The sequence below is a fragment of the Myodes glareolus genome, chromosome 1, assembly GCF_982192425.1.
Source record: "Myodes glareolus chromosome 1, mMyoGla1.1, whole genome shotgun sequence".
In the NCBI taxonomy this organism is placed as follows: Eukaryota; Metazoa; Chordata; class Mammalia; order Rodentia; family Cricetidae; genus Myodes; species Myodes glareolus.
This window is the reverse complement of record NC_142026.1, coordinates 6,724,058-6,751,958: the sequence shown is the minus strand read 5'-3', so window position 1 is coordinate 6,751,958 and position 27,901 is coordinate 6,724,058. Positions and strand designations below refer to the sequence as shown.

General features: G+C 44.2%; 1 protein-coding gene across 3 annotated transcripts in view; it reads left to right on the top strand.

Moving 5' to 3' along the window:
* Positions 1 to 27,901, top strand: part of Klf7 (KLF transcription factor 7) — an 87,200-nt gene that overhangs the window by 48,335 nt on the left and 10,964 nt on the right. For all 3 annotated transcript variants that reach the window (XM_048459111.3, XM_085699102.2, XM_048459112.3), the window contains one exon: positions 26,588 to 26,711. In XM_048459111.3, the coding sequence (XP_048315068.1) occupies positions 26,588 to 26,711 (124 nt within the window). The remainder of the gene's footprint in view (positions 1 to 26,587; positions 26,712 to 27,901) is intronic.

Below are 27,901 nucleotides of genomic sequence, written 5' to 3'. Positions count from 1 at the left end.
GTTCAGTCCTCTCACTGACAGGCTGACAGTTGGACCCAGCTTTCCTTCCACCTTGTGGGTCCTCACCCTTTGTATCAGGTTTTCTCACTTCCTTTATTTGTTCTCCAGCTACGCTTCAGATGCCACTAAGTGCCGACATTGCTTGCCGCCATTGTTGCTGGGACAAGACACCTGGCAGTCTAGGGCGGGAAGACTGTATATCAGCCCATAGTTTCAGGGTGCAGTCTGTCATGTTTAGAGGACGGCTGATCCTCTCGTGACTGCAGGGAAGAAGTGGAGAAAATGGATTTGGATTCTCAGTCTGGCACTCCAGGTCAAGGAGTGGTGTTGTCCATAGGTAGAGTGGGTCTTTCCACCTGCTGAACATGTAGATTTGAAATACTCTCACAGACATACTACCCTAAGACAACTTTAAATCCCGTGAGGTGAAGTGGACAACCAAAATTGACTGCCACGTTGCTCACAAGTGAGATCCACTGTGGCACCGAATGACCGTCAGAGAGCAGGGAAGGGCATTCTGAGAAATCTTACAGGAGAATGGGCTTTTTATCTGAATGGGAACAACGGCCTTTATCAGTCGGGGGAGGCAACAGGGAAGATCCCCCCGTTAAGATGTAGCTTTTCCCTTTTTGGATGGGCGTTTAGTGATGCTGTTCATGTTTTTAATTGACAGGAATGGGATAATACACTAATTTATATAAATAAAAGACCTAATTCAAGGTTAGGCATATCAGCAGGATAAAATTAAATACCTCAGCATCAAACTGCAGGGGGCTATTGGCCCACTTTCAACTTCCTCGGTGCCTTGGATAGGGCTTCTTTGAATTTATACAATAGCAACTGAAATGGGGACAATTTAAAGACATTAAAGGGGCCTTTAAAATGCTAAGACACATGGCTGCTGATGCCGTTTATCCATGTGTTGAGGCAGAAACTCATTAAGCCTCTATTAGGGCATGAAAAGTAAAATAAGGGTTAATCATTCAGTTCACGAGGTAGGGAGAGCTCACTAGTCTGGGTTTAGCTTAGGAGCTTGAAAAGAAGATGTACGAGATGAGGTGGTCAGAGACAGTTGAGGGGAGAATTTTATGATTCAGAGAAATCTAGTCTTCACTACATGATAATCTAGTAATACGAACACTCTAAACATTTATGAAGATAAATTTATCTAAACACATGTTGGGTAGAATGGTTTAAACTCAGCACATACACAACGAGCACATTAATTTTATCATTATAGTATAGTAATAAAATATAGGCTTCGTAGGACGCCTATTCCAGATGTCCTTTTAATGGATAATTGGTGTTCACACAGTAAATAAGTATGTTAAAATAAAAGAACCAAGAAGGAAGAAGCATGAAATTACTCAGGATTTTGTTGCTCTGTAGAAGCTCTTCCTGCCCCATCTCTGACAGCGTGTGTCTGGTCTGCGTGAGTGGCTTCTTCCTTCTTCCAGTCCCCCTGGATGTTCACCCTTCCAGGTAAACAATGCCTTCGCTAGACCTTTCCCCACCCTGTCCTTCTGTGGCCTCATGTCACGTGTCTGTTTATACTTCCATCTCGGTTCCACGTCTGTGGGAAGCCTGCAGTATCTGTCTGAGTCAGGTTTGTTTCATTCTGTTGACTAAATTTGAATCTAGTGGATGGGAGTTACAGGTGGACCCTTGGCAGATCATCATTAAGAAGCAGCCTTTCACATACAGTAGTTCTGAGGAGCCAGTGAATTGCTTGGGCATCTGGGCTATTCTGTTGTCTACACGCATATCAGGAGAAAGTCTGACCCTTCCCATCCAGGCAGTTCCTGATCCTACCCTGATGGAGCATACTGAGGACCTAAATCCCAATTCCTTCTTCTTCACTCCTTACCCAGATACCTGATCTCCTTCTCCAGTTGCTTCTGTAGCCTTCCTTAAATTAGGATTCAGTAGCAGTGAATAAGGTTGATTGGTGGTGGCTTACATGTAGCTGAGGACAATGGGATGATTTCTTCTTTTAATTTAAAAGTCTAAATTATGTGAGGTTATAGAATTTTCATGGTCTTTTAAACAAGTTGAGAGACACAATGGAGATTTTAGAAATTGTTCCATCCCTGCTTCTTCATCTCTGGTTCTCTGTCTTCCTAAGACTAGCTTCTCTCCTGTGTTATGTACAGATAATATATTGACATGACAGTCACCATACTAAATGTCAGTGGAGACTGACCATTAAAGTAATCAAAAGGTAGCAATGTTTTAGCATGCTTGGTATTTGGCCAGCCAAGAAGGTGTTATTCTCCATTCTTACAGGGCTCCTGTGCTCAGATAACTGTTCTCAGCGGTGCTGTGACCTTTGGGGCTTATGCAATGGTGCTCAAACCCCCTGAATTATTTAGGAATATGTATAGCAAGAAGAACTTTACCATGATTTGTTCTGTATTTCGGTTGCCTTACCAGCACTGTTAAGGCTTACTAAAGAAGCTAGCCAGGGATTGACTCAGAGCTGGACCCCATACTTCTTCAGGGAAAGGAAGATCAAGGAATATCCCACTGCCAGTTCCTTAGGAAGCTCAGATACAGCTTTGTTTGAGCCAAGCCTCTTTGATAGGTTTCTCTTCTCTTTTGCCCTTGTAGCTTTTTCTGTCCTCCAAAATTGTATCTGCCCTTAAGCACACTCTTTTGTTGGTGTTTTCAAAATAAAATGCATTTATAATTTGGAACTCTTTGTGTTTTAAACCATCATTCAGTATCATACATATACTTGGGTTTCTTTTGTTGTTTTGGCCTTTAGAGTATAGCCTCATTTTATCACCATGATGAACACTAAATATACAAAAATCAGGAAGGTGGTGCATGCTGCTTCCAGGAAGTTCTGTTTCAAAAATTCCCAAGTATATTGAGACAAAACAGTCTCACCCAGTTTACTGGATGAGCTAAAGCTAACGAAGCTGCCAGTCAGTTTGTTGCGTCAAGAAGGTGGATGCTCTCTTCCAACTCTCTTGTCTAGTTTGGTGTGCTGTGTTTAATTACGTCTTCCTCTGGATCCCTCGCTTCCATATCAGGGCAGTCTGACGGCAGAGTATGTGTTGTTCTTATATCTAAACCATTGTCAAAGGAGGAAGATCCTAGAATTCTGGTTGGTGCCCTGAGAAGAGCGGAACTGTCCAGGGTTTGCTAAGGAATAGGCTATAAGGAAAGGTTCACTCTCATATATATTCCACTGAATAGCAACATCAAGGATAGCAGGAAATATATTTTAGAATAACTGTAGTAAAGTCATATTTAAATTTTGTGTGTTCATGGAGTTTGACGTCACTTTAGTGGGATTCACTGCTTGGTTATGAACTGATTGATAGCATGAAGATGGAAGCCTCCTACAATGGGACACACGGCATCCTTTGCTTGCACGGAAATAATGATTGCTAATATTGAATTCTCAATTGCTCATGAGCCTCTTGAAACTGGTATTGGTATTTTAGAAAGAGCAACAAAAGATACATCTCCCTTTTCTGATACAGATAATAAGACGTTTTATGTTCCCAGTGTTCAGAGGAGCATCAGAAAATCAATATGAATAAATTTGAGTACACAGAAGATCCCACCTATTGGAAGATGCAGAGCATAGCAAATGATAGAATGCGTTAGAAATACTTCGGCTTCTCTCACATGCGAACGCTTGCATGTAGAAGAGGTTTCATAGGTTCCTTAGACATTTAGGCAGAGGGAGTGTTGCGGCTTTTCTTTTTCTTCGTTCTTTGTTGTTGTTGTTTAGTGTTTCAAGGCTTACAGCTAAACTGAATTTGAAACTAAATACTGTCATTACAGAAGATTTTTTTTTCTGAGTTCTTCCAATTTCTCTGGGGACAAAATAATGGTTGCTTGAAGCAGAGGAGAAACAGTAATTAGGGCAAATAGTAATACTGTGCATGATTGAGGAAAATGTGGGGTGGGGGAGAATTCAGCAGACAGACTTGTACAGCTTGTTACTAGGAAACCACATCAGCATTAAATACAGTGTGCTAATTGGCTATCCTGTTTCTGCCTGGGTACCAGCCTGGGCCTGCTACACAGCTGTTTCTGCTCCTTCTCGTTGCTAGGTAACTGCATCAGTCCCCCTCCCTCTTTGTATTCTGGAGGGTAATTGGCTACTTCTGCTCCTGGTGTTGCTGCTGGGTACCAGTCTGGGCCTGCTGCTCTGCTGTTTTCCAGAGGGATTTAATGGGGGAGGGGAGGAAAGGAGAGAGGAAGATATGCTGGCAATTAATGGAGCATAAGTGCAAATTCTACACAATGTCTGGCACCTGCGTCCCCTCATCCTGCTTTCCCCACTAAACCCTTTAGCTCTGAAAAACACATTAGGCTCTTGAAGTCTTTCCTTTCTCTGCATGCCTTATGAGTATAGTTTAAAAGAAATACGGCATTTAAAGACCAATCACATAAATGATAGTTTGGGTCTTATGAAAAAAAAAACCTGGCAGACCGTTACACACTGGCATCTGATAGAGGCACCAACAGAATCTACACAAACGTTAAAATTACTGTCACTAACAAAGCAGCAGCTTGTGTCTCCGGTGTAATACCACTTTCTCTCTTAAATGGGTGGAATTCTTTTGTAAGCCTCTCCTTGATACACGGTGCACAAAGTACAGACAAAGTGAATCAAAACACAATAGGATTTCTCCCAGTGGTTTTGTTCCCTACAGAGTGGTAGGGGAAGGCTTCTGGACCCTGCTGACTCGGCATTGTGGGTTTTGTTCCTCTGATATGCACAGCACATATTCAATGCTTAAGGACGGTACATTGTTGCAGCCGCAGGGAATTACAGTGCATGTTTTTGCACAACTTGATCACTCGTGGCAAATGACCAAATACAAAGCAAAATACTGAAACCAATCCTGGGATTCTTAAAAGAGATTTTGGGGGGGAAAAGTAAAAAAGCATCATTACAGTTGTCAACTCCTGTTCAGGTTGAAGTTTCCAGTTTACATTATGGAAATTCTCCCTGGAAGAGAGGAAGATTCTTCAGATGTGAAGTCATGCTCCAAGGACATTTCCCTTTCAGTGGTTGGGAAAGTCTATGTAAACCGGGGCCCCTTGAAGAGGCAGCTCTCCCCTGGGAAGAAAACTTGGTGCATGCGGTGTGACTGTACAAAGAAATAATGAGCAAACTTGACACCCATGGCTGCTGCTGGCTTCCCATCCTAAGTAGATCACCATGCCCTTTTGGAAGTGCAGCAGAGGAAAACCCTGCACAGACAGGCCCTTCTACTGTGAGTTCAGGTCAGGCTCCGCGAAATCAGGTCTGTTTAACAGGGCTTTAAAAACAGTGAATGGACTCACATTGTGCTAAGTGGATGGAGAGACTGTGGATTGTCCCATAGTAGCGAACCAGCTGGCCATTAGTTGCATTCAGTGAGCAAGAGACAAATCTCACCTTTAGAGGGTACCACAAAGCCGGTGCGGTTGTATTTCCATTGTCTGCACTCGGAGGACCCGTTCTTAGTCACTCCTAAGTGTTGTACAGTGAAATGCAGCCATTTGTTCTTGTGGCACCCCCAGAAGTCAAGTTGTATATTCCGGTGAGGAGCATGTTGTTAATTGGAAGGTTTAATCATTGTTGGTAGCAAATCACCAGAATAACATTTTTTAAGTGTGTATTGATTGTCTCTAGTTGACTTAAGCAGCGTGTGAATTAAAAAGTCCCAAGGAGTTCTCAGGATTTGCCGTGCCTGGCCCTATTTGTCTTTGTCCATTACTTGGATATGACAATATGGCCTCACTATATTTCTGACCAGGGGGCTTTGAAGTCTTGGGTGATTGGTGGTTAGTTCCAGTGACAGGTGGGTATCAGTACACACTTCTGAGTTCCTGTTGTACTCTCCAAGAGAACGGATTTATTGTCTTTGGGCATCTCCATTAATAAAAACGCGTGTATCCAATCAAGTATACTTCGGGGTCTGAAGGAAGGAGGAATATCACATAGAGCTTCAACTTTGCTATTCTCTGCAGTCCTAAAGACAGGCTTGCTAGCTCTCATGCTTCACACACCTGATGCTGTTATTCCATGAAGGCACTTGGGACCTCTAGACAGAGGAGTCTGATCACTGCTTCCCAGCCAGCGTCAGTGCTAGCTTAGCTGTATTGTGTCTTGGTGGGGTCCAAAACGGGGCGGGGGGCAGCATTGGGCAGGGGCAGCCCTCTGTTTGGGAGTAGAATCAGCTCTTCTTCCCCTTCAGCTTTTGAGCTGGACACCGTGTGTTTACTCTTTTACATGGCCACCTTCTCACTAGGGCAGTGACCTGCTCAGACACCCCCCCCCACTCTTAAGCCCTGAGGCTAACGAGGTTTAGCAGGAATATGAAAGTCAGCAGTTTAAGGGGAAACTGAGGACTACTTTGCCTGGCTGAACAGCCCCCTACAAGTGCAAACAGACCTTTGAGTCCAGCTGTTTCCCACAAATGTGAGATCATCAGTTGCTAAATATGGTGGTTCCCAGCTGAGAGTGGGGGAGAGTTGGCCCTCGGGGGACATCTGGCAAAGTCTGAGGATACATTTCATCTCCCATCTTGGTGGGGGTGGAGACTGGTAAAGCTAGCATCTGGTGAATGGAGGCTAAGAGTCTGCTAAATTTCCTGTGATGCACAGAGCAGCCTCACAGCTGAGGTGGAGAGATAGTTGCCTGTTACAGCCTCGTCATCTGCTCCCTGAGTCGCTATAGACAACTTGAAAAGTATTTCCTAATCACTTAAGATCATCATCCAGGTCTTCCCTTCTGTTTAATGGTCATTGACAATATGGACCAAATAGATGCATTTCATACGGTATTATTTCTGTTGAGATTTAGAATCTATGCTGTTTCCCCCATCACCCTGACTGCTAGATGCTTTCCTTTCTAGATTAACATTCATGATCATCATCCATATGGCTTTTACTGATGGCTCCTGACCTGTAATCATTTGAGATTTTGCTAAGGCAAAAATTTGAGTTATACAAGCTTCCGGGTTGCTGGAAGTTGGCCTAGCTGGCGAGGCTCTGCATTACCATGTGACATTGTCTTTCTGTGCCTGTCTGCTCATGTGGTGTAGTCACAGGGATTTATGATACCCATCTCCCTGCTATCAAACAGATGAACTCTTACAATACAGAAGTAAGAGAGATGTATTTCCAGCCCAAAATGTTACTTTTTTCAAGGAAACTTTGCATTGTATTTGATTGATGCTTCATTTCGTTTTCTGTCACTCACTGTGTAAGTCTGCATCAGCCCTGTAAGGAATAGCCTACAAGTGTTTGGAGTTTGTAGAGAGAATTGTGCCATTTCAGGGAAAGACTTAAGTGGTACAGCCTAATGCACAAGTTTTTTATATGTGCATTTTGTGAGACGTAAATTATGCATCGGCCCTCTTAGCTGTATTCACGTGCATAGAAAATAAGATTGTCAGCCACGCTCTCCCCCAGATACAATGGACAATGTGCTATTATAATTGCGAGGCACTGGTCTTGCTGGACATAATACTGCTGACAGTATTGCTCTGATACATGTGGATGTGGCTGAGTACGTGACATCTGTGGCTTTCGCACGGATTAGCTTCTCCATTGCCACTTGGAGAGATTGCCATTAGTGAGCTGGCCTCATGGGGTCATAGTAAGTGTCATGTTTTGGATCACAGTTGTTATTGGACCTTAGTTTTAGACCCTGTAGGGAATCAGTAATATTTATCTCGATGACCTATAGATGGAATGGTTATTTAACCGGTTCCCCGAGCAGATGTGCCAAAGAAAGGAGAAGCTAAGCCATTGTGACTTGAGCTGGCTTTGAGGGTGAGAAGGCAATTTGGGTGCCAAGACTGTTTCTACATTGTTTCATTACCCAAGTATGCTATAATGTCCCTTATATCAATAGTTATAGCTTACAAAGCACACTGCTGTTCACTCTTTCAATAACTCGCACCTTCCTATGAGTAAGTTATTCTCATACCCATTTTACAGGCGAAACACACAACAGAAGATTGCTAACTGTGATCTGGTAACTATCACGAAACTTGTCACCCTAGTTCCCCTTCAAGCCCTGTTGTTTCTTTGGGGAACTCTGACAACACAGAGGGAACATAAATTACTAACTAGTTTCTGTTCTGCTTAACTCACACGCAAGACAATATCATAGGAAGGATCACCTCGTTCAGTCGGATGGCGAATTCGGAATCGCTGAGAGAATGGAATGTCTTATGTATTCTGTCCATGGGGATAATAAGGAGTCTTAGGTGGATAGTCCCAAACAAACGTAAAGCATCGATTCTTGCAATGATATCTAATAGCAGAGAATTGGTGGCCGAAGTGGAAACAGAAAATGCTGCCTGGCCCCTTAGCAGCCACCACCTTTGGTTACAAGACTGTGAAGTCAGATGAAGATATTGTAGGAAATTACTCTGTATATGAATGGACCTCATGTCAGTGTTTCATTCTGATTTTACTTTTTTCATAGTCTTCCTGGCAGTGTTGGAAAGAATCATTTTGCTTGTATGAAAAATAAGAAATTAGGAATAATTCTGTTTGGTCCCTCCTCACCCCACCCCACCCCCAGTTTTTTGAGGCTCATTATGAACAAGCTAAACGTCTTCAGAAGAGGAAGCCATGGGAAATGCAGGAACTGTGTGTCCACTAGTGAGCCAAAGCACTAACTTGGACCAGGATGTACTATGATCTCTCCTCTGTATTCAGAGGAAGCACACAGTGAAGAAGAATGGCTGTTCTCTGCCAATCTGTCTAAAGGATGTATGGGGACCGCAGAAAGATGGGCACTCACATTGTCTTCTAGAGATCTGAAGGAAACAAATACACTAACACCAGCAGACAAATTCTGAGAAGGCAAGGGAGTAGCACACCTCACCCCTCGGCTCACTCCTCTGAGGCCTGTTTGCCTGGGGGTTTTTCTTTGTGTGCTCCTCTACTCTCATGAATTGCTGTGTTTTCAAATCCGTTTCTCCCTTTCATTTTCTCCTGCCAGCTAAGGAAATAAACTTAAGAAGCCATTGTAATTGGCTTGCCCTACCCCCATCTCCATTTGATAATAGACTTTAGCTTGTTTGCCATTTGCTATTGAGCATTGAGTAGTTTCTAACCTGCCTTCATGTCCTCTCCTCCCAGCCCTGCTGCCACAGGGTTTTCTGTGGTTTTCCTCGGTGTCCCTCCTACCAAAACCAGAATGTTTAATGATCAAAGCCAAGGACTGGAAAGACTCCTTTTCAGCCAAGGAAAGCCTGCATGCACCCTTCCCACGACTGTCATTGTGTGGCCTAGCAGGGCCATGGGCACAAAGCTTATTAGATCAATTACCACAGGCTCGCTTTTACACTTTTTTTTTTTTGATCTGTTATGGGACGAATAAGGCAATACTTAACATTAGCTGAAAAGCTTTTGCTCTATTGAGATGTTAAGTCTTTGCGTACACAACTACATTGTCCAAGCACGAGTCCTTTCAGATGTGATGTAGACTCAAACCACCAAAATTTTGAGATCTGTGGATCAAACCCATATTGACATGGTTTGAAAAGTCACCTGACTATTCTTATGTGAACACCTGCTGCAAGGAATGCTGGGAACCCATAGAGCTCCTTGCCTGATGCCACATCACAGGGATCCGGCTGGCATTTGGCAGATAGTTTCTGTGTGACAAGTGGGGGTGGGAGACTGTGCAGAAAGAGAGGCTGTGTATATGGGGGCCAGTGGGGAGGACTTGGGAGCCACTGGGGCCCAGGCAGTGAGGCAGCCTGTAGAAAACAGCAGTTATAAAATATAAATGTATTTATTATTATACTGGGCCTGTGCTATATAATTTTACAGCCATATTTGTGATTTACGGCTGGAAATCCATATGGAGGGGAAGCTTGCTAATTTATCCAGATTGACAAGGAGGGCTCTGAAGATGCTCCAAGAGGAAGGAGGGGACGAGGCTGAGAAAATGGCCTCCTGAAACAGCCTCTGAAAGGTGGGGGTAGGGGCTGCTCTCTCAGACACTCCTTTGTTCATTTATTTTGATAAGCAGAGCTAGGCTTTAATTATTCATGATAATGCTTGCCCTGGAAGGAGCAGGCCTCCGATGTCACGGCAGCCGCAGGCTGGTGTCCGGTTCTCTGCACAGTTAACACTGAAATGTCTGCCCTGCTTTTCTCCGTGTGAGTTCCTGTGCTTTCTCCACCTGAGACCTGAGAACTAGTCTCAGTGACACCCAGTCCCCTCTCTGGGGACTCAGTATTGACTGGAGTAGAGGGAAAACGTTGCATTTCTGAAGTGTTCTGAACAAATTGGGGAGACCAGTGGTTCTTTCCATGTTCTGTTTCACTGAATTTTTATAGGGAGGGCAGATTTTTCGAGTTCAGGAGCTTAGGTGTCTGCATATAGTAAATGGTCATTGAGCTGGACTGCCCTTGGAGCCTGAGGATCATTGTGAAGCCTGTTCGCCTGCACTGTTGTGCTGCAGTTTCCTAGGAAGGAAGCGAAGAAAAGGTACCCGTACCCGTAGCAAAGAGCCCACCCCTTGCAGCCCACTGGGACCCATTTGCTGCACTCTCGTCCTCTTCCCTGGACTTAACATCAATTACCATCCTCATTTCCGGTGGCATTCCAAAGTGTTTCTTGGCTTAGCACAATCTGTAGTAGTTGTTCTGAGCTCCTGAGAAAGAAAGCACTTTGGAGCGGTGTGTGCTTTAATTCCACCCTCCCCAGGGCATCTCTGATGCACGCCTCTGAAAGGAGAACTTTGTGCATGCCGGCTACTGCAACCTCAGGATACTTGATAAACCAGAAATATTAACAATATCATGCTGAATGGCTCATCCATCCTGTACATAGTTCGTAGAGTGAAATCCACGGTGTTAAATGTGGCCACCGGAGTGCTTTTCCACAGGAAGATGCTATGAGCATCATATCTGTCGTTATAGCTTTTTTCTACCACTTCCGGTTCAAAAGCAGCCCATCGCCCCAATTAATTAATTCTAATACCGTTTTATTTGCTCACTATCCAAAGTACAACTTCAAATGCAGTTAATATAAACAGTTGTTGTGCTGTTTTGTATGCCTTCCATTACTGCTTTCTTCCCCCATTTCACAGACTGTGTATTGCTCATTTAGGATGTAGCTCCACTCAGATCACTCATGTTGGAAGTACTCAGGATTTGCAATTCTGGAGGCTGTCTGACTGGATGGTACCAGTCTATAAGCCTGTGCCATCTGGCCCCTGCCTATTCTCCAGTCACACCGAATAGCTCCCGACTGTATGGCAAAGCTTCTTCTGGGGAGAGGTAATACACAGGCCTACTCACCGTGAAGTAGTAATCCACCAACTTGGTGAACCAGTGAGTTTTGTTGATGTTAGTTACTGGAACAGAAAGGGCTCTAAAGACAGCTGCATGTCCAATCCCCTGCATAGGTGACAGCTCACAAAAGCCAGGAACCTGCTGCACCAACCACGATGCCTTGGACCCTGGAGGAGGTTTCTAGTCTTTGCAGGCTACATTCCTTTGTTTCTTCATATGTTAAAAGTACTACAATGTAGGTGTATCAAAATGGCTCTGGCATTCTTTCCCATTGAAACATTTGTTTTATGAGAACATATTTCCAAAGAAATGTAAGCTTCCTTTTTTTCTATTTTAATTGTTCAAAGAGGTGGTACGATAGAGATCATGTATGTTAAGTAAATTAAGGTAAAATTGCCCAGTCTGAAATCTGCACTCTTCCTCTCATACTCTAGTGGATTGGCAAATTGCTTCATTTCTCATCTAGAAAAACAGAGAGGACTATCCTGGTCTCTTGAGAGAATTAAAGAGCAGAATGTAGAAGGAGTGGCGGGCTGGGTTTGGGCGCCACTCTGTAGAAGGAGTGGCGGGCTGCGTTCCCGCTTGGATCCCGTCTAGCTTACCCCCGAAATAATTACACGGAAAATGTATTCTTTTAAACACTGCTTGGCCCATTATATCTAGCCTGTTATTGGCTAACTCTTGCATATTGATTCAACTCATTTCTAATAATCTGTTTATCACCACAAGGTCGTGGTTACCGGGAAAGATTCAGCATGTCTGACCTGGCAGCTTCATGGCGGGTGACTCTCTGCCTCTGCTTTCTTTCTCCCACAATTCTGTTCTGTCTTTCCTGCCTACCTATGTTCTGACCTATCAGGCCAGGCAGTTTTCTTTATTAATTAACCAATGAAAGCAACAGATAGATAAAAGACTCTCCTACATCAGCAGAATATACATAAGGCAGCTCAGGGACTTCAGAGATACATTATCTAAAATGTGCCTAATAAGTGTTAGCCTGGCCCATCCCTCCATGATGTGTAAAATATGACCAGCCAATAAAAAGAGGTGGAATCAGGCCACAGTCTTAACTCGGTGATTGTTCACTGTCTTTATTCAGAGATAAATTTCTTGTCAAGCTTGTCTGGGTGTACGTTTTGTTCCTCTCTCCAACATTCTCTTTCATCCTTTCTCCCCTGGCCCTGCTTCGGGTAGATACATAAATCTATTAGGCAGACACAGACATTTGACTCTGTATCTAATAGAAAGGGTTGCACACTTCACTGAATGGGATATGTGACGTGGTGAGTTGCACGCCATAGTTGAGCTTACATAGTGTGGTTCAAACCCTTCGGTTTCCTAACCATTGCCATGTCGTGTTGAAAAGCTGGAATATGGAGGCGTATCTCTACTGAAAGAAACACCGGTCTGGACATACGCCACTTTCTTATGCTCGTTTCTGTTATCATGTGACTTCATTGGGTCCTAAACAGAGCGTTTGTGTCCAAGATTGAAGCTAGTTGAAGATTACGTGTAAGATTGTCTCTTTTATCAGAAATCTGGGCTCTTAGCTCTGTTCTAAGCAGCAGGTCAACACCTAGACTCATCCTTGTCCCGTAATCCTGTCCTCAGGGCTCACATTTTGAAGAATTGCTTGTCCCTGCTATTTAAGGTGGCTCCCAGCAGGTCTGCTTTCCAGGGACCCAGTTTTCACACAGTTCTTTTCAAAGTGGGAAGGAATGGGGCTGTCCCAGCCCTTACAAGGGCATTTGTCACTTGCACTAATATCTGATGAGCCAGGGCTTAGTCACATGTCAGCAAATAACTGCAAAAATCATCTGTCTGCCCGTCCGTCCGTCCGTCTGTCAGTCCATCCAGCCACCTATCGATCCATCTGTCATTGTTTGAGACCTTTTGAGGTAGGGTCTTACTGTGTAGCCCAATCTTCCCTGAGCTTGTAGCCTCCACGCCTCTGAAATACTCAGGTGATAGGGTATGTACCACATTCCTGGTCAGATATAATCTTTATTCTTGGTGCTCATCGGCTTAGCCAAAAGTCAGGGTGCTCCTACTGCAGGTGAGAAGTTCACAAACGGAGGCAGTAATTGACAGTTGGTGCTACATGCTTTTAGCCTATAATGCAGACATCCTAATATAAAATGCTTGGCTTGTGAAATTCCCAGTGTGGCACACGGTCAGGGGAAAATCCTACAGCATTCTAGTTGGTATGTGAAAGTTAAGCTCCTCTTGGGGCGGCAGAAGTTCTGGTTGGGAGTTTTCCTGTGCATTTTGCATGCCATGAGAATATAGTTTTCATTGGAGAAGTCTGTAGTGAATACCAAGCCCCCAGCTTGAGAGGGCACGCACACAGGGTCAGGTTGGCCACATGCTAAAATTTCTTGTACCTCTTCTCCCTCCAGAACGCAAAGTCAGATTGCATTGGCATTTTCTTCCCAGTGTGCCTCCATTTTTCAGCAGAAGAATAAAGAGAAAATATTATAGCTGTGGGTTTAGCACTGAGAAAATGCAGCCTGTTTGGGGTTAGGACTCTGTAGTCTGACAGATTGTGTGGGGGTGCTTCTGCATATGTGGGTGTCGGGTGTTTGTAGATTTGAGGGGAAGAGGAGGTCGAGTGTGTGATAATGTAGATTCTATAGATGACTTTATCACTGTGTTTTCTTCTTGATTATCCCATGGGGAAGCATGAGACAGAGGACAAACGCTGATGGACAGGACAGTACTTGAAGAAAGGCGTGTGTGTGTGCTCACATCAGGTTAACGGAAGTTCTCTACCAGCCTTCCAGGTCTTGGGAACATTGAGGTGGATTGCTGTTGCCCTTAAAGGGACCATTGGTTTTGTAGTTCTAGGCCTTGTAAAACAGATTTCTTAGTATAAGTGTCTTCTAGACCATGTCTCACACAGAAGGAAGGAGGGAGAGGGAGACAGGGAGAGACAAGGGGGATAGCATGCCTACCCATGCTAGTGACAACTTCCCAGAGCACAGGCTTCTGGAACCATGAAGATCATATGTTGTATCAGGTTCTGATCATACAAGTGTCACAAACTGGGCCTCTGGCCTCAAGACCATCCATCTGAAATCAAGTCTCTTGTTCTGGCTTTTACCATCTGTCTGTCCGCTGGTAGTATTGCTTCTCACGTGTTCACCCTTCACCTCCACTATGATAGGCCATTGCTGCTGCTTGTCTCTGGGCCTTTGCATGTGTCCCTTCTCTTTGGAATGTTCTTGAACCTGGCATCCTTCAAATTTCAACATCTCTGCTCTCCTTCGGTGGCTTCTGTTTTAATGATCCTCATGAGTTATGAGGCTTTTCCTTTCTACATGACAGCACACACACATGTGTGCACGCGCGCGTGTGAGCGCGCGCACACACACACACACACACACACACACACACACACACGGCCCTGCATCATTTGTGCGCATGCCTGATGCTTTCGCCCTGGGATTTCTCCGATGGAAGGATTCTTTCCTATTCACTTTCCTCTCTAGCCATGATATTGGTGGATGCATATTCAAACTAATGCTGGTGGAACCCAGTATGTCACAGAGCAGGGACTGACAACGAATTAGGATTAAACCTGATATGTTTACTGTGGACAGAGATGAAGGAAGGGTTCATTATCTTTATGATAATGCATCTTAAAGGTCTGTGGATCTGGTAGGCAATCCAGTGCCAGTAGGATCCCACACTCTGAGCTTAATATTTATTGAATTGTAAGTGTAAAATGTCCCAGTTTAAAAAACACTTTGCATCTGATGTGAGTGAGGAAAATCAGGACACAATATTGTGCCATAGGAAGATAACAATCTACAGGCACTAGAAGACAGCTGGTCATACTGAAGATGTATAGAAGGCTAAAATTTGGGGAGGAGGCAGAATACTTCAGTAGGGGTGACATGTGGAAGACAGACATCTTATGAGTGGATGCCAATGACTCCAGTAAGTGGAGCTCTAGGGAGGTGCTGGCATTTCGAGAGGGTGCAGATGCCATGTCTTAGATGTGGTAATTAGCTGATGAGAAGAAGAGTGGATCACACCGTTTCTTGGACACCTTCTCTTAGCTACCTCGGCAGTGGGGACAGTGGCTGCCCTAAGTTGTCATTTGTGGAAAATGAGAAATGTAGATTTTTCTTTTTCTTAGACTTTTATACTAAGGTAGGATAGATGGTTGGATTGATTTAGACAATGGAGAGATTCAACTTCTGATAAGAACGTTTGATTATTTAGGAAGAGGTTTTAGTAGGTTATTGATGACTTAACCCTTTACTTGTTTGACATGTATCACTAAAAGAACTAGATCCACACATATTCTGTTGAAGGCAGCTCATCCAGAGGAGGTTTCTGCCTCCATTATCTCTGTGTAAATTCTCTAATTTGAGCTTTTTTAGGGGTTGATAGACTTGCGTTTTTTGACCCGTTAAATTTTAGAGCGAATTATCCTATGAAAATTCATGTGTTTAGGCTACATCTCTAGCATCAGAGTTTTATAATCATGGAATAACAAAATATCATCATGATCTTAATCAAAATATACTCATTCCAGTCATTTTATAGCTTCAATAAGCAGCCCCGCTGTGGGTTTGGATAATCCTGTCCTGTTTTTTAAAATATGTATCATCTCTTTTCATAGTTACAACATATATTGTAGGAAGCCCACTTCTCATCCTGATAGTAATTCGGCCTGTATTCTTCAGTTTGTAGTTAGAACTAAAGAAAGTACAGCACACCCAACGGCACGTCAGATGTCGTCAAGTGGATGTGTCGCTTGGTAGGTGCCAAGCATCTCAGCTCTGGCTTTCTAACGCTGCACACTCTCACTGTCCTGACCGACCCATCCTCGCCATGTTCTGTGATTCCCAAGTCCCATCCGCCCCTCATTGTCCTCAGCTTCCCCAAAGAGTGTCGCATGCACCAGCCCTTGACCAGACCTCAATGTTCCCCAGTTGTTCTTTTTACTATGGAATCCCAGTCAGGAAGAATGGACTTGCCATTACACTCTGGGGCTTCAGCCTTTGAAATGGATTGGCTCTTTAGAGGGTTCAGGCATTGTCAGAAAGGCTTCTGAATGAATGTCTTCAAGATTCTTTATGCTTTATAGTTTTTGATGTAGTGAAAGCCTGCTCTTTAGTCCTTTTTGGCTATTTTTATAATTGAAAGTGAATCCCAAGGATTGGCCAAAGGTGAATTTAAATAAAGCATATTTTTAACAATAAATTTTCTACCTAAATATCAGCATGAATGGTAGAAACTTGACTTAGGGAAGGATTATTTTGGTAGCAAATGGAAGAATTATCTTATGCATTAATTTCAATTTGTTCACATGGTGGAGAAGCTGTCCTATTAAAAGGAAAATATGTGTGCTCTAGTAACTTTCTTCTTCAAATTTGACATATTCCTGGTCTTTAACTGTTATGTTAACCAGTAATCAGCAAAATATGTTAAATTTTCAAAAGGCATCAAGCGTTCGGTAGATTAATTTCTAAAACGGCTGATAAAAATCATTTTTAAAAGTAAACTCAAACCAAGTACAAACAAAACAGGAAGAAAAAAAACTTTTGTAAGTAGCTTGGTGCTTTAGAAAATGGTAGTAGTTAAACTATCTCAAGTTCAAGAGCTCATGATTTCCTGTTTCATAATTTGAGGGCATAGAGTGCCAGATGTGGGTGCTGCTGGGGTTTTATTTGGTCCCCCTCTCCTTTTCTCGGGGGGGGGGCATTCTTTGAGACTGCTGGCCTTGAACTTGCTATGTAGCCAAGGATGACCTTGAATTGCTGCCTGGTGCCTAAATGTTTAAATGAGTTCACAGTTTTGAGGAAATAGCAATGCACCTATCTTAATCATTGTGTTGTGTTGAGGATATGATGTTCACTGGTTGTGCTTTGCTCAGCCCCCACTAGAACATGTTAGAACACTTCATAGATTTTCCATTAAGCAAGAAACTAGACTACAACTGTCCTTCAGGATTCTTTGGCTTATGGGAAGCCTGGTGGGGTGTGTCTCCAAACACATGGGACGGCATCACGTGTTGTGCATAGAAAAGGCTTCTTAACTTGCAACAGATATTTCAGCATCTAGGTTGCCACCTTCATTTCATGACTGAGCCAACATTTCAAACACAGTCACTTATGTGTACGTGACAGGGGCCTTTGTTCACACCGTCTTCTCTGGCCTCTCACGTGCCAGATCCTTTTTGCTACCCCCATCACAGATCAAAGTAACACCTTCCATTGAAGTGGCAGTGTAGTCGGCCAGTCACACTCACACACCAGCTCTCACCAGGGCAGGTGAGCTCGTGTGCCAGAGCACATGGAGGACAATGAGGAAGTTGCTTTTCATCATCCACCTTGGGTTTTGTTGTTGTTGCTTTTGCTTATTTGCTTTATTTTTATAATTTATTTTTATTTGATGTGCATTGATGTTTTGCGTACATATAAATCTGTGCGAGGGTGTCAGATCCCCTACAACTGGAGTTACAGATAGGTGTGAGCTGTCATGGGGATGCCGGAAATTGAGCCTGGGCCTCTGGAAGCGCAGCTTGGGCTTTGAATCACCACCCCTCGGGCCCACCCTGCTGAGTCAGTCCGCCTCGGCTGCGCTGTGTACTTCAGGGTAGTTGGTACTCGGGCTTCTAGATGAGTCTCCTGTCTTCGCCTCCCACCTCACTGTAGAAGTGCTAAGATTCTAGATGTACACTACCACATTCAGGTGTTTTCACACGGGTTCAGGAAGTTGAACTCAGCCATCAGCCTCTGGGCGTGCCTAGGTAGTGCTTTTGCCCGCCAAGCCATCTTTCTAGCCCCATGGACTCCGAGGACACACTGTTTTTATATGACAAAGGTAGAACTGAATGATCTACTTCCCCCTTTGGAACAATGGTTTCTGAAGCATTGACTAGGAATTTGCTAGACACACAGATTCCTGAGTCTTTATCTAGTGAATCAGACACTCTGGGTGGAGTCCAGCTGTTTTTTTTTTTTTTCCCCTAGGCCTTAAGGGGATTCTAATGCAAACTGAAGTGAGAAAATTCCTGCAATAGGAGATTATGCATGCCAAGAGAGGTTGCTATGGGAGATAAAAACCACAAAAATAGTAATTATGTTGGGCTTCTTATTGCACTTTGTGGATATATATAGTTGAACACATATATGTCAAAATTCACATATAGATGTTAATGGCCTAATACGCATGTTAAACTTTCAGTGGTGTAAGTTAATGTACTCCTACAAGGAGTCTAAAATATTTTGTACTGTGAATAAACACACACACACACACACACACACACACACAAGGAAAGAGAAAGTTTATGCTATGCTCTGTGAATAAAGAGAGTGAATTAATCATGGATCTTGACCTCAGTGAAATTTACTCTCTGGCAAAGAGGAGACTCCATTCATCTATTAAATTTGGGAGGTCAGATAAGTGTTCTTTGAGTCTTTGGATGAACATTTTCTAAATGCTCCAAGTATGTGTTCCCATGCCCTTACCACGTGGTGCAGTTTAAACTTACAGAGTTTCCTTCCTTCCACATGTTTACTGCCTTCACCTTGACATCCTGGCTTGACTGTCTCTTGCTCAGGCTTCCAAACGCATGCCCAGAGAGTCTCAAAGCAGACTGTCATTAGAAGCATAGCTCAGGCGGGATATGATTTCACCTACTTGTTTTTGAACAGCCATCTTAAAGTAGATACTCAGGCTATGGAGAATTCAGCTAACCTAAGATGACCATTGCTTTATAACTGTTTGAAGAATAAAATTTAAAAAAGAATAGATAGTAATTTGCCCTGAAAATGGATAAATGCTTTGTGTAAATGCAGTAGCTTGGGTCCTAGCGCCTGGGAGGCCTTGGGTGAGGGAGTAACCGGTGAATGGTAAATCAACATGAAGTCCAGATTAGCGAAGACACTTTATTTTATGTAGTAGCTATTGGAGATGCTTTCAATATTCTGGGCAGGTACAGTCTTTGTCTTAGCTTTCATCAGTCAGCCAATTCTTTATTGGAGAAGAAGAGAAACTACTTAAGATGCAATTGGAATCAAAGAGAAACCTGGGCAGTTTTCCAAAGCGGAGCCCATCAGTAACTTGGTACTGGTACCTACAGCCTAAGCTGGCAAGGCCAGCTAGTTTGCTGGGTGTTCTCTTTCTGGTGTTAGGAAAGTTTCATGGCATTGCCTCTCCTGATGATTCATTCCCTGTGTACCACACTGTAGTCTTTAGTGCTGTTGAGTGGGATGTGAAAGCAATTGGTGGATGTGAAGGCCTTTGGTTGTCCTTAAATGAAAAAAATGAACCCATTGCAGTATTTTCCATCCTCTCCATTTCCTGATCTGAGAAATTTCCGTGTTCTTAATCCAAGTCCTGAAAGGACAAGAGCCCTGGTGTACCAGGATGCCTGGTAATCACATCACAAATAAGTAAAGACTTAAATTAGTCTTTTCAGACCTCTAACTATGTCAAAGTTCTCCTCCTTTTAAGACATGGATTCAAAATGATGTTCTGCAGATCAGGAAGTGGATTTAGAAAATTTGCATGTACAGTGCTCATTTCCAAGGGTCTTTTAAAATCCTTGCGTGCACGATTCTGCTTCCTGCTCATATTTCCTGCTACCATCTGTATCTTAAAGGTGAACTTGAAACTCGGTGCATCTGCTCCATCACGGATGCTCTCCAATCCAGCCCCAGAGGTGACCTTTAGAACTGGACTTCCTAAGTCCATGCACTTCACTCTCCAGGGGGCAATTGCTCAGAAGGCCCAGGTCCTAGGTCTGAGATGAAAGTGGTCAGGATGCTCTTTTTTTCCTCTGAGAGATGGAAAAGAGATGGAAATGGGGAAGTGGCCTGTGGTGGTGAAGCAATTACGTTTAGTCCACTTCCAAGAAGAATGACAGATTTAAACAGCCATGCACACATTTTACCTCTTAAACCAGCAAGGGATTAGAACTCACACCAACTTTCTTGGTCCTGTGTGGACTCCAGTCTTTGTTGGCAGTGAAGCTGCCATAGGTTTGAAGACTTTATCATCATCATCATCATCATCATCATCATCAGTATTAATATAGTGTGTTCTACTGCACACTGCTGTAGATGGATGCTTTGCCTAAAACTGACAGTCTCACAGAGAAAGGGAACAGTAACACACTAATGCCATGGCACACACCAACACCACGCCATCTCGTTTCCAACGTGGCACACACCAGCACCATGCGGTCTCATTTCCAACATGCACACACCAGCACCACGCTGTCTCATTTCCGAGTGAGTAGGTGCTATGGAGAGAGGGACAGTCTGCACTTTGTCTTTTATTTCATCTTATTTAGAGACACAGCTGGCTTTGAATTCTGCATCCTCCTGCCTCCTTCCACCTCCCACAGGCTAAGATTGCAGTTTGTGCCACTGGGTTCCCTGTCACCTGCTTTTCTTCAGAGGCTAATGAAAGTGGGGCTACTTTGAGCCAGAGGCTGAATGAAGAGGTGTATGAAGGAACAAGAGCCAGGGCATACAGAGGCCCTGAGGTAGAAGTGCCTTTAAGAAGCAGAGCTGCTGGCAAGATGACGATTCCTAGAAGGGGAGGCTGGTTGATGAGAAAGGTATCAGGATTCAGGTCATGCTAAGTGCACACTGTAGGGCTCTGTGGACTTGGGACTTTTTTCTGAGAATGATGGAGAACAACTAAACATTTGTATTTCATTTTAGCCTTGTTTGAGGTGGGAATGGTTATGGTAGCCTGGTGTAGTCTGTTGTCACCTTTCACAGAAAATGGTGTGTGTGGATGTGTGGAGGTATGTGAGGGCATGTGGGGGGTGCATGCTTGCATGCACACGTGTATGTATGCATGTGAAGTTCAATATTGGGTATCTTCTTCGGTTACTATTATTCTCTACCTCTTTTGTTTTGAGACAGTCTCTCACTGCACCTAGAGCTCACTGGTTTTGCTCGGCTGGCTAGCCCGTGAGTTTCAGGCATCCTGTCTCCACCCACCTAGCTCGGAGATTATAGGTGTGTGGCACAATGCTTGCTTTTTTTTTTTTTTAATGTGGATGCTGGGATTCCAAATTCAAGTCCTCATGTCACCTACTGAGCCATCTCCCCAGCCCTCAGAATAAGATTTTCAGATACTTAAGACAAAACCCATAGAATGTCAAAGAAGCCAATTGTGTGGGTATGTCAAGGTGCCCTGAAAGAGACACATGCTGTGGTTTGAATTTTCAAAGGTTTCTGTGAAGAATTAAACTGTAAGGGCCAAGAACGGAAGCAGATCAGTAGCATGGAGCTAGAGCAGCTGCTTCTCTTTGCCTTCCAGGACCCTGGTCTTAGAAGCCGGGCTGTGCAACTCCATCTTTTTGAGTGCAAGAGAAAAAAAAAATGTATAACTTCTATTTATATTTAATTTACAATCTTTTTGAGTGCAAGAAGAATAATGTATGACTTGATTTATATTTAATTTGCCCTCATTCTTTTTAACGATTGCTCTGTTGAATATAGGCTTTACAATATCCTAGCATGCTAGGACTTTAGTACATTTATATAATTCATGAATAAATCTACATGTGTTTGGGCTGCATGGTCAGAAAGTATTTATGACAGTGTTGTTTGATCCATCAGGTCTGCCAGTTGCAATTTAGGGGGAGTGGCCCTGTGAGAAGCAGAGAAAATGCCATGCTGGTTTAGAGCGCACTCCATTTCAGATCCACTTTGTGGGAACGTGTGAATTCTTGCTGTAATTCAACCTCGATAAATGTCAGTTGTGTTTCTCAGGCACCCTCACCTCTCCTTAAGAGCCCTCATCCAGCAGTAAATCACCTCTGAGGTGGCATGTCTCCCTCAGGGAAACAAGTTTTGTGATGTGATTGCCAGGCAGGCAAAGTGGTTCTTGATATTCAAACTGAAATCTGGGGGTTGTGAAGGGTGCTCTCCTTCCTGCCCTGGGAGCTGGGCACATAGTAGCTGGGTGTGCAGTCGCCTCCGGGAGGTGCACACCTGCCTCTGTTCTGTGATTCACTGGGGACTCTGGACCTAATGCTTTATGTGTCTCTTAGTCTGCCTGTCTCAAATGCCCTTCACCTGGACATTTTTGTTCATTCTTGGGGTGCAGCGGGATGAATGCAGTGAGCCATTCTCGATGTCCCACAACTGTCATGTGCTTTATTTTTATGCCCTGGAGGAGTATCTGGATAGACAAGAAGGAAGTCAGGGTGAATGAGAAGGCCAGGTGGGGAGAAGAACTGGGTCACGTCTTACCTCGTCCGCTTACAGTGAGCAGCCGCTACCATCCCTCTGGTCTTCTCCCCTCTTCCTCATCCACCTTCCTCCTCTTTCCTCTCCATCCTTCTCTCCCTCCCCCTCTTTCATCTTCTGCCTCCCCCCTCTCCCTTCCTCTCTCATCTCCCTTTCTCCCTTCTCTTTTCCCCTCTCCCCTGTCTTTCCTCTCTACCCACCTCCCCCCTAACCCCCCACTCCTATCTTTCTCCCTTCCCTTCCTTTCCCCTCTCTTTCTCATTAAAATTATTTTCTTTTCCAAACGGGGAAATTCCTTTATATAGAAAGAAGATTAAGCCTTTCATGAAATGATCAAACTTTCCCTTAGGTAGGACTAGTAGAATACGAATTCATGCCTTTTAGGTCTCGGTGGGTCCACACCTCAGATCTAGTGAGGCATTGGAGTCTATGGAGAAGCTATCCTGACCATGGTGAAAATGCTAACAAGAATTTTACAGACCTGCCTCACCAATACAGACCAACTTAAGGATCTGGGCCCAGAATGTGGAGGTACAGCAGCCTGATTCCTGGTCCTGATGAGAATGCATATCTGCACCTCCGTGTGTCTTTTCTGCTCCTCTGACCTCTGAGCCCTGTGTTCAGGCACAGAACCTTCATTTCGCTGAATTCTCTTATGATTACTTAAATTTTCTCATTAATGAGTATTTGCAGAAATGGTAACTTGAAGATAAACTGATTAGACATTGAGGAAAACAAACCTAAAGCCAAAAGCCAGGTCAGTGAGTCACCGTAATGTAATGGGGCTCAGATGTCCTTTGCACTCCTGCCTGACCACAGCCAAGACAGTGCGGGGAGAACCACCCTGAGCCGCATCAGGCCTAGGCTGCCTCACTCCACTCTGCACTCTGCTGCCAGAGTCATAGCCACTGGGGCTCTGAACCTTCCTGCATAGGACAACTGGTGTGTGCAGGGAACAAGCCAGGCAGATGCAATATTTGGGGAAAAATAACTGAAGCTTAATTTAAGAAACAAAACAGTTAAAAGGATTCAGCAAAAAAAAAAAAAAAAAAAAACTTTGAAATGAGAAAAATAAAAACCCTAACTGCCCCTGATTCTGTTCCCTTTCTTCTCTGTCCTTTCTGGACCCTTCCCAACGTGATTAGCAATGCTGGACCAGCCAGTTCCAGGGTGACATTGATCTGGAGCAATGGATATTGGCTGTGGCTGTGGGATTCATAGTATTTCCTCAGCTCCTTGGTGTCATTTGACCATGCTTGGTTCCTGGAACTAGGAAACTCCAGTCTTCAGATTTATTATTATTATTATTATTTGAAGGTCTTTGGGACTAGAAGGCATTTTGAGTTTTTGAGCACTTAGGTGCCTTGTTCATATTTACATAGATATTTTTGTGTGATCGATGTCATTAAGTAGCTGATGCCCACTAGTCTTTCAAACAGGGCACGGGGTCGTGGGGGGTGGGGTAGCTTGCTTTCCTAGGGCATCCCTCTCATTCTGAATGTACCTGAAGAGCACTCTGGTCTTTTCTCCATCCACATACTGAATAGCTACTCTAACTTGAACTGTCTCCTTGTTTCTCAGCATTGAAGCTGACCACATTGACTTCAGCCTTAGCTGTCTGGAGTCATGAGCTCTCAGTGCTTTTTAACTTGACATCTGATAAGGCCTTCCTCCAAAGCAGCTCCTCCAAACACAGGAACTGGGGAAGAATTGACGTTCATTGTGGGTACCTGGCCCACAAAATCTGTTGTACGTACCATACTTATTTTAAAACAGATTTTCTAATAAGTCCACTGACTCCCATTGAACAGATAGAGGCACTGAGTAATGAATTCAGCAATGTCACAGGTGTGCTGACTCACAAGCTGAGGGGAAATCTCCACGCTTGTCTTTAGCAAGTCCTTTTCACATCAGGAGCTAGCAATAAGGTAAATCCAATATTGCTTGCTGCACACACACGTCCACAAATGAATCCTTTCTCCTAGGCTCCTACCATTCCTTGTACTCTTGGGAGAAATTTGTGTCTCTCTTCTCCTCTGTACAGTGTATTGCAAAGCAGTGGGCTTACTTGGGCAACAATTTAATGAAGTAAGAATTTCAAGCCTGGGTGGGTGGTGGTGGCGCACACCTTTAATCCCCGCACTGGGGAGGCAGAGGCAGGCAGATCTCTGTGAGTTCAAGGCCAGCCTGGTCTACAGAGAGAGGTCTAGGACGATGAGGGCTACACAGAGAAACCAGGTCACGAAAAACCAAGGTGTGGGGGGGGGGGGGTGGCGGGTAGTGGAGAATTTCAAGCATGTTTGATTTAATTTCAAGTCATAAAAATAGGGAACTGTGAGCGCTTTTTAGTCAAGTTTAAAGGGAAAATGGTACTGTAACAGGTAATGTTTTCTTAGATGCGTGCTGGGAGACAGCTGTTGAAAACGCAGAAAGATGATTGTATCCATCGTACTTTGGATGGGTAACCTCTGTAGCCTGAAACGTGTGTGTGTGTGCTGTGTGTGCTTTTGTAGCTGTGTCTGTGTGTGCGTGCAGATGTGTGCTCATGAACACAGAGGCCAGAGGTCAGCATCGTGGCTCCTTCTGTCATGCTCCACTGTGGTTTTTAAGATGATCCCTCAATGAACCCAGGGCTGCCCGGCATGGTTAAGCTGACTGGCTGGCTCAAGAATGCCAGGGAGCAGCTTGTCTCGCTGTAGTGCCGGGACTGCAGGTGTGCACAGCTGGACACATGGTGTCAGGGTGTCACATGGGTGTGACACTGGTCACATGGGTGTCAGGGTGCTTGTTCGTGTGCCATCTCCCTGGCCCTCAAATTGTACACTTTATAATGTTTAGCAATAATATGAGTCTCCCACGTGCCTGCTACTGTTTCTAATTAATTCGTAGTGTGTAAGCTATCTTGTTAATTTTTGCAAACCTTTTAGGGGTACACACTATTGTTATCTCTGAGAAGACAGGTCTAACTTGCCCAAGGTTAGACAGCCACCCAAGATTAATCACCCTTGCCTGTGGTCAAACACAGGACCCCAGGAAGATTGACTTTGAGTCCCAAACCACTGCGCTCACCTGCCTTTCAGTGGCAGGGCCTCCATGTCATGATTTCATTTGGGGTTTTAAACATTTTTCTACTTAATGAGGACCAGCTCACTATATAGTTAGAAGGATAAATATTTGTCCTATTTGATGACAGATGTGATGGATTTTTTTTAAAAAGAAAGCCCCAGGCAAAGTCATGCACATTTTCTTACATATTCCTCCATCTGTATTTACTCTGTGAAAAGGTCGCTTGAGCACAAGTGCTCAGATTTCATGTTCCTCAGCAGCTTCTCTGTGGCTAAAGCTTGCTCTACAAATCGACTTCTACAATATTTTGTGATGATGTATATGCTATCCAGTGCGAACACTCTAGAAGAGAGCCACTGAGTCATGGGAACCTCCCAACTAGGACCTCTGGGAGGTTTCTTCATGAATGCCAGGAATTGGGAAGTAAGTTTTATCTTTCTCTCAGATGATGTCTGTCCATCCAGTCACATTTACTGGAAGGAACACTGTTCTGGGAGCCTAAGGTGTGTCTCTCATCACTTAACTATCTGGCTATGAGTTGCGGGGGAAGAGGCAGGGAAGGGAGAGACAAAAAAGACTGAAATGGTGAATTACTGCAGGTTCTTGAGAAAAATGGAATTAGAAGCATTTGTGGTTCGGATGAAAATAGCTCATTTCCTTTCTGCTCGGACCACGGGGCTCAGAGTGCTCCGGGGAATAGAAAATAAATAAAAATTGATTCCTTACCAGTTGAAGGAAATGCCCTGACTCTGGGAACTGAAATGACAGGCCCAGAGCCGAAGACCGCGTAGAGCCACTTTTGAAGGTTAAAAAAAGGAAAGAAACAAAAGAAAACAACACCAGGAGGCTTTTAAAAAAAAAAAGTGACATTCTATGTTAGGGAATATAGTCTACCTACAATGATCTGAGAGGCAATTTTCTGAGACTGACCACCAGGTAGCAGAACCTGAGCAGGTGTGAAGTTCTTCCTTGCTGACCATGGTCCTTCTATGTCTTCTACAGGTGAGAAGCCTTACAAGTGCTCATGGGAAGGATGCGAGTGGCGTTTTGCACGGAGCGATGAGCTCACAAGGCACTACAGGAAACACACAGGTGCAAAGCCCTTTAAGTGCAACCACTGCGACAGGTAAGGCCGCTTAGCAGCTGCTGGACTGAGGGGGAAGATCGTGCAGTAGATTGGAGGCCAGTCCACACGTGTGATGTGGGGCTAGTCACAGGCCTGGCTCAGGCCCAGCTCTGGTGCAGTAGATTGGAGGCCGGTCCACACGTGTGATGTGGGGCTAGGCACAGGCCTGTTTCACGCCCAGCTCCACGGCCCTAGCAATGCCTTCTACTTATCTACTGCTGAAAAAAAGTGAGAAGCAGCATGCTCGTACGTGGTCTAAATTCAGGTTCTCAATTTGGCTGCACACTCTTTACTCAGAATTGGCCTTGAACTGGTGCTGGTCACTGGGTACAAACAAGACATCAACACTGCCTCGCACAGAGGTGACGGCAGAGAGAGTTTCAGTGTCCTGGAAGAGGGAATGAGAATCAAACGTCTCATCGTGTCTGCCCTTCGGTCTTTCTATTATCATCCATACCACCTTTCCTCATCTTTCATAGTGAAGGGAAGAAAAAGTTGATTCATGGGAGGAAGACTGATTTCTGAGACTTTTCTCTGAAGCAGTGTTGGAAGTGAGTTTTCTAAAGGAAAGGCCTGGTCTTTGGACATCTGGACTATTCCTTCCTCAAGGAAGATGTGCTTAAGGATCCAAAGATGGCAGTACTCCCCAAATCACCCTTAATTCAATTCTAAACCTTCAGCATTTGATAGTGGAAGGATCACGTAGCAACAGATAGTAGCCGAGTAATAGCATCTGACAGCCCTGGCATTATCAGCCGATAAACCCCAAAATGGAGACTCTGCAGGCCAAGGTGAAGGCAGGATTAGGTTTAGACATAATCAAATAATGGGCTTGCATCTGAGCATGTTATCCTTCTAATCCTATTTCTGTGTTTAAAAGGAAGCTTAAGAAAATTAACCATCTTTTTAATGCAATACTAAAGGTCTCAGTTATGATGAGAAAAATGCTTCTAATACAATAAAAGCCCCTGAAAGCCTCAGGGCTCTTCGGCTTCGGACAGGGGCTTGCAGGATGGTAGGAGGGGGGGAGCAGGATGTCCGCGGAGGCCTGGCTGTCCTTGGGAGGAAATGAGATCTCCCTCACTTCCTGGTCTCCCAGTCCCTGTGCTCTAGGCCAGCATCTCCCACTGGCCAGACCTTCCTCTGAGGGTTTGCTGCTTGGAGAGCAGAGCGGGGATGGCCAAGTCCCT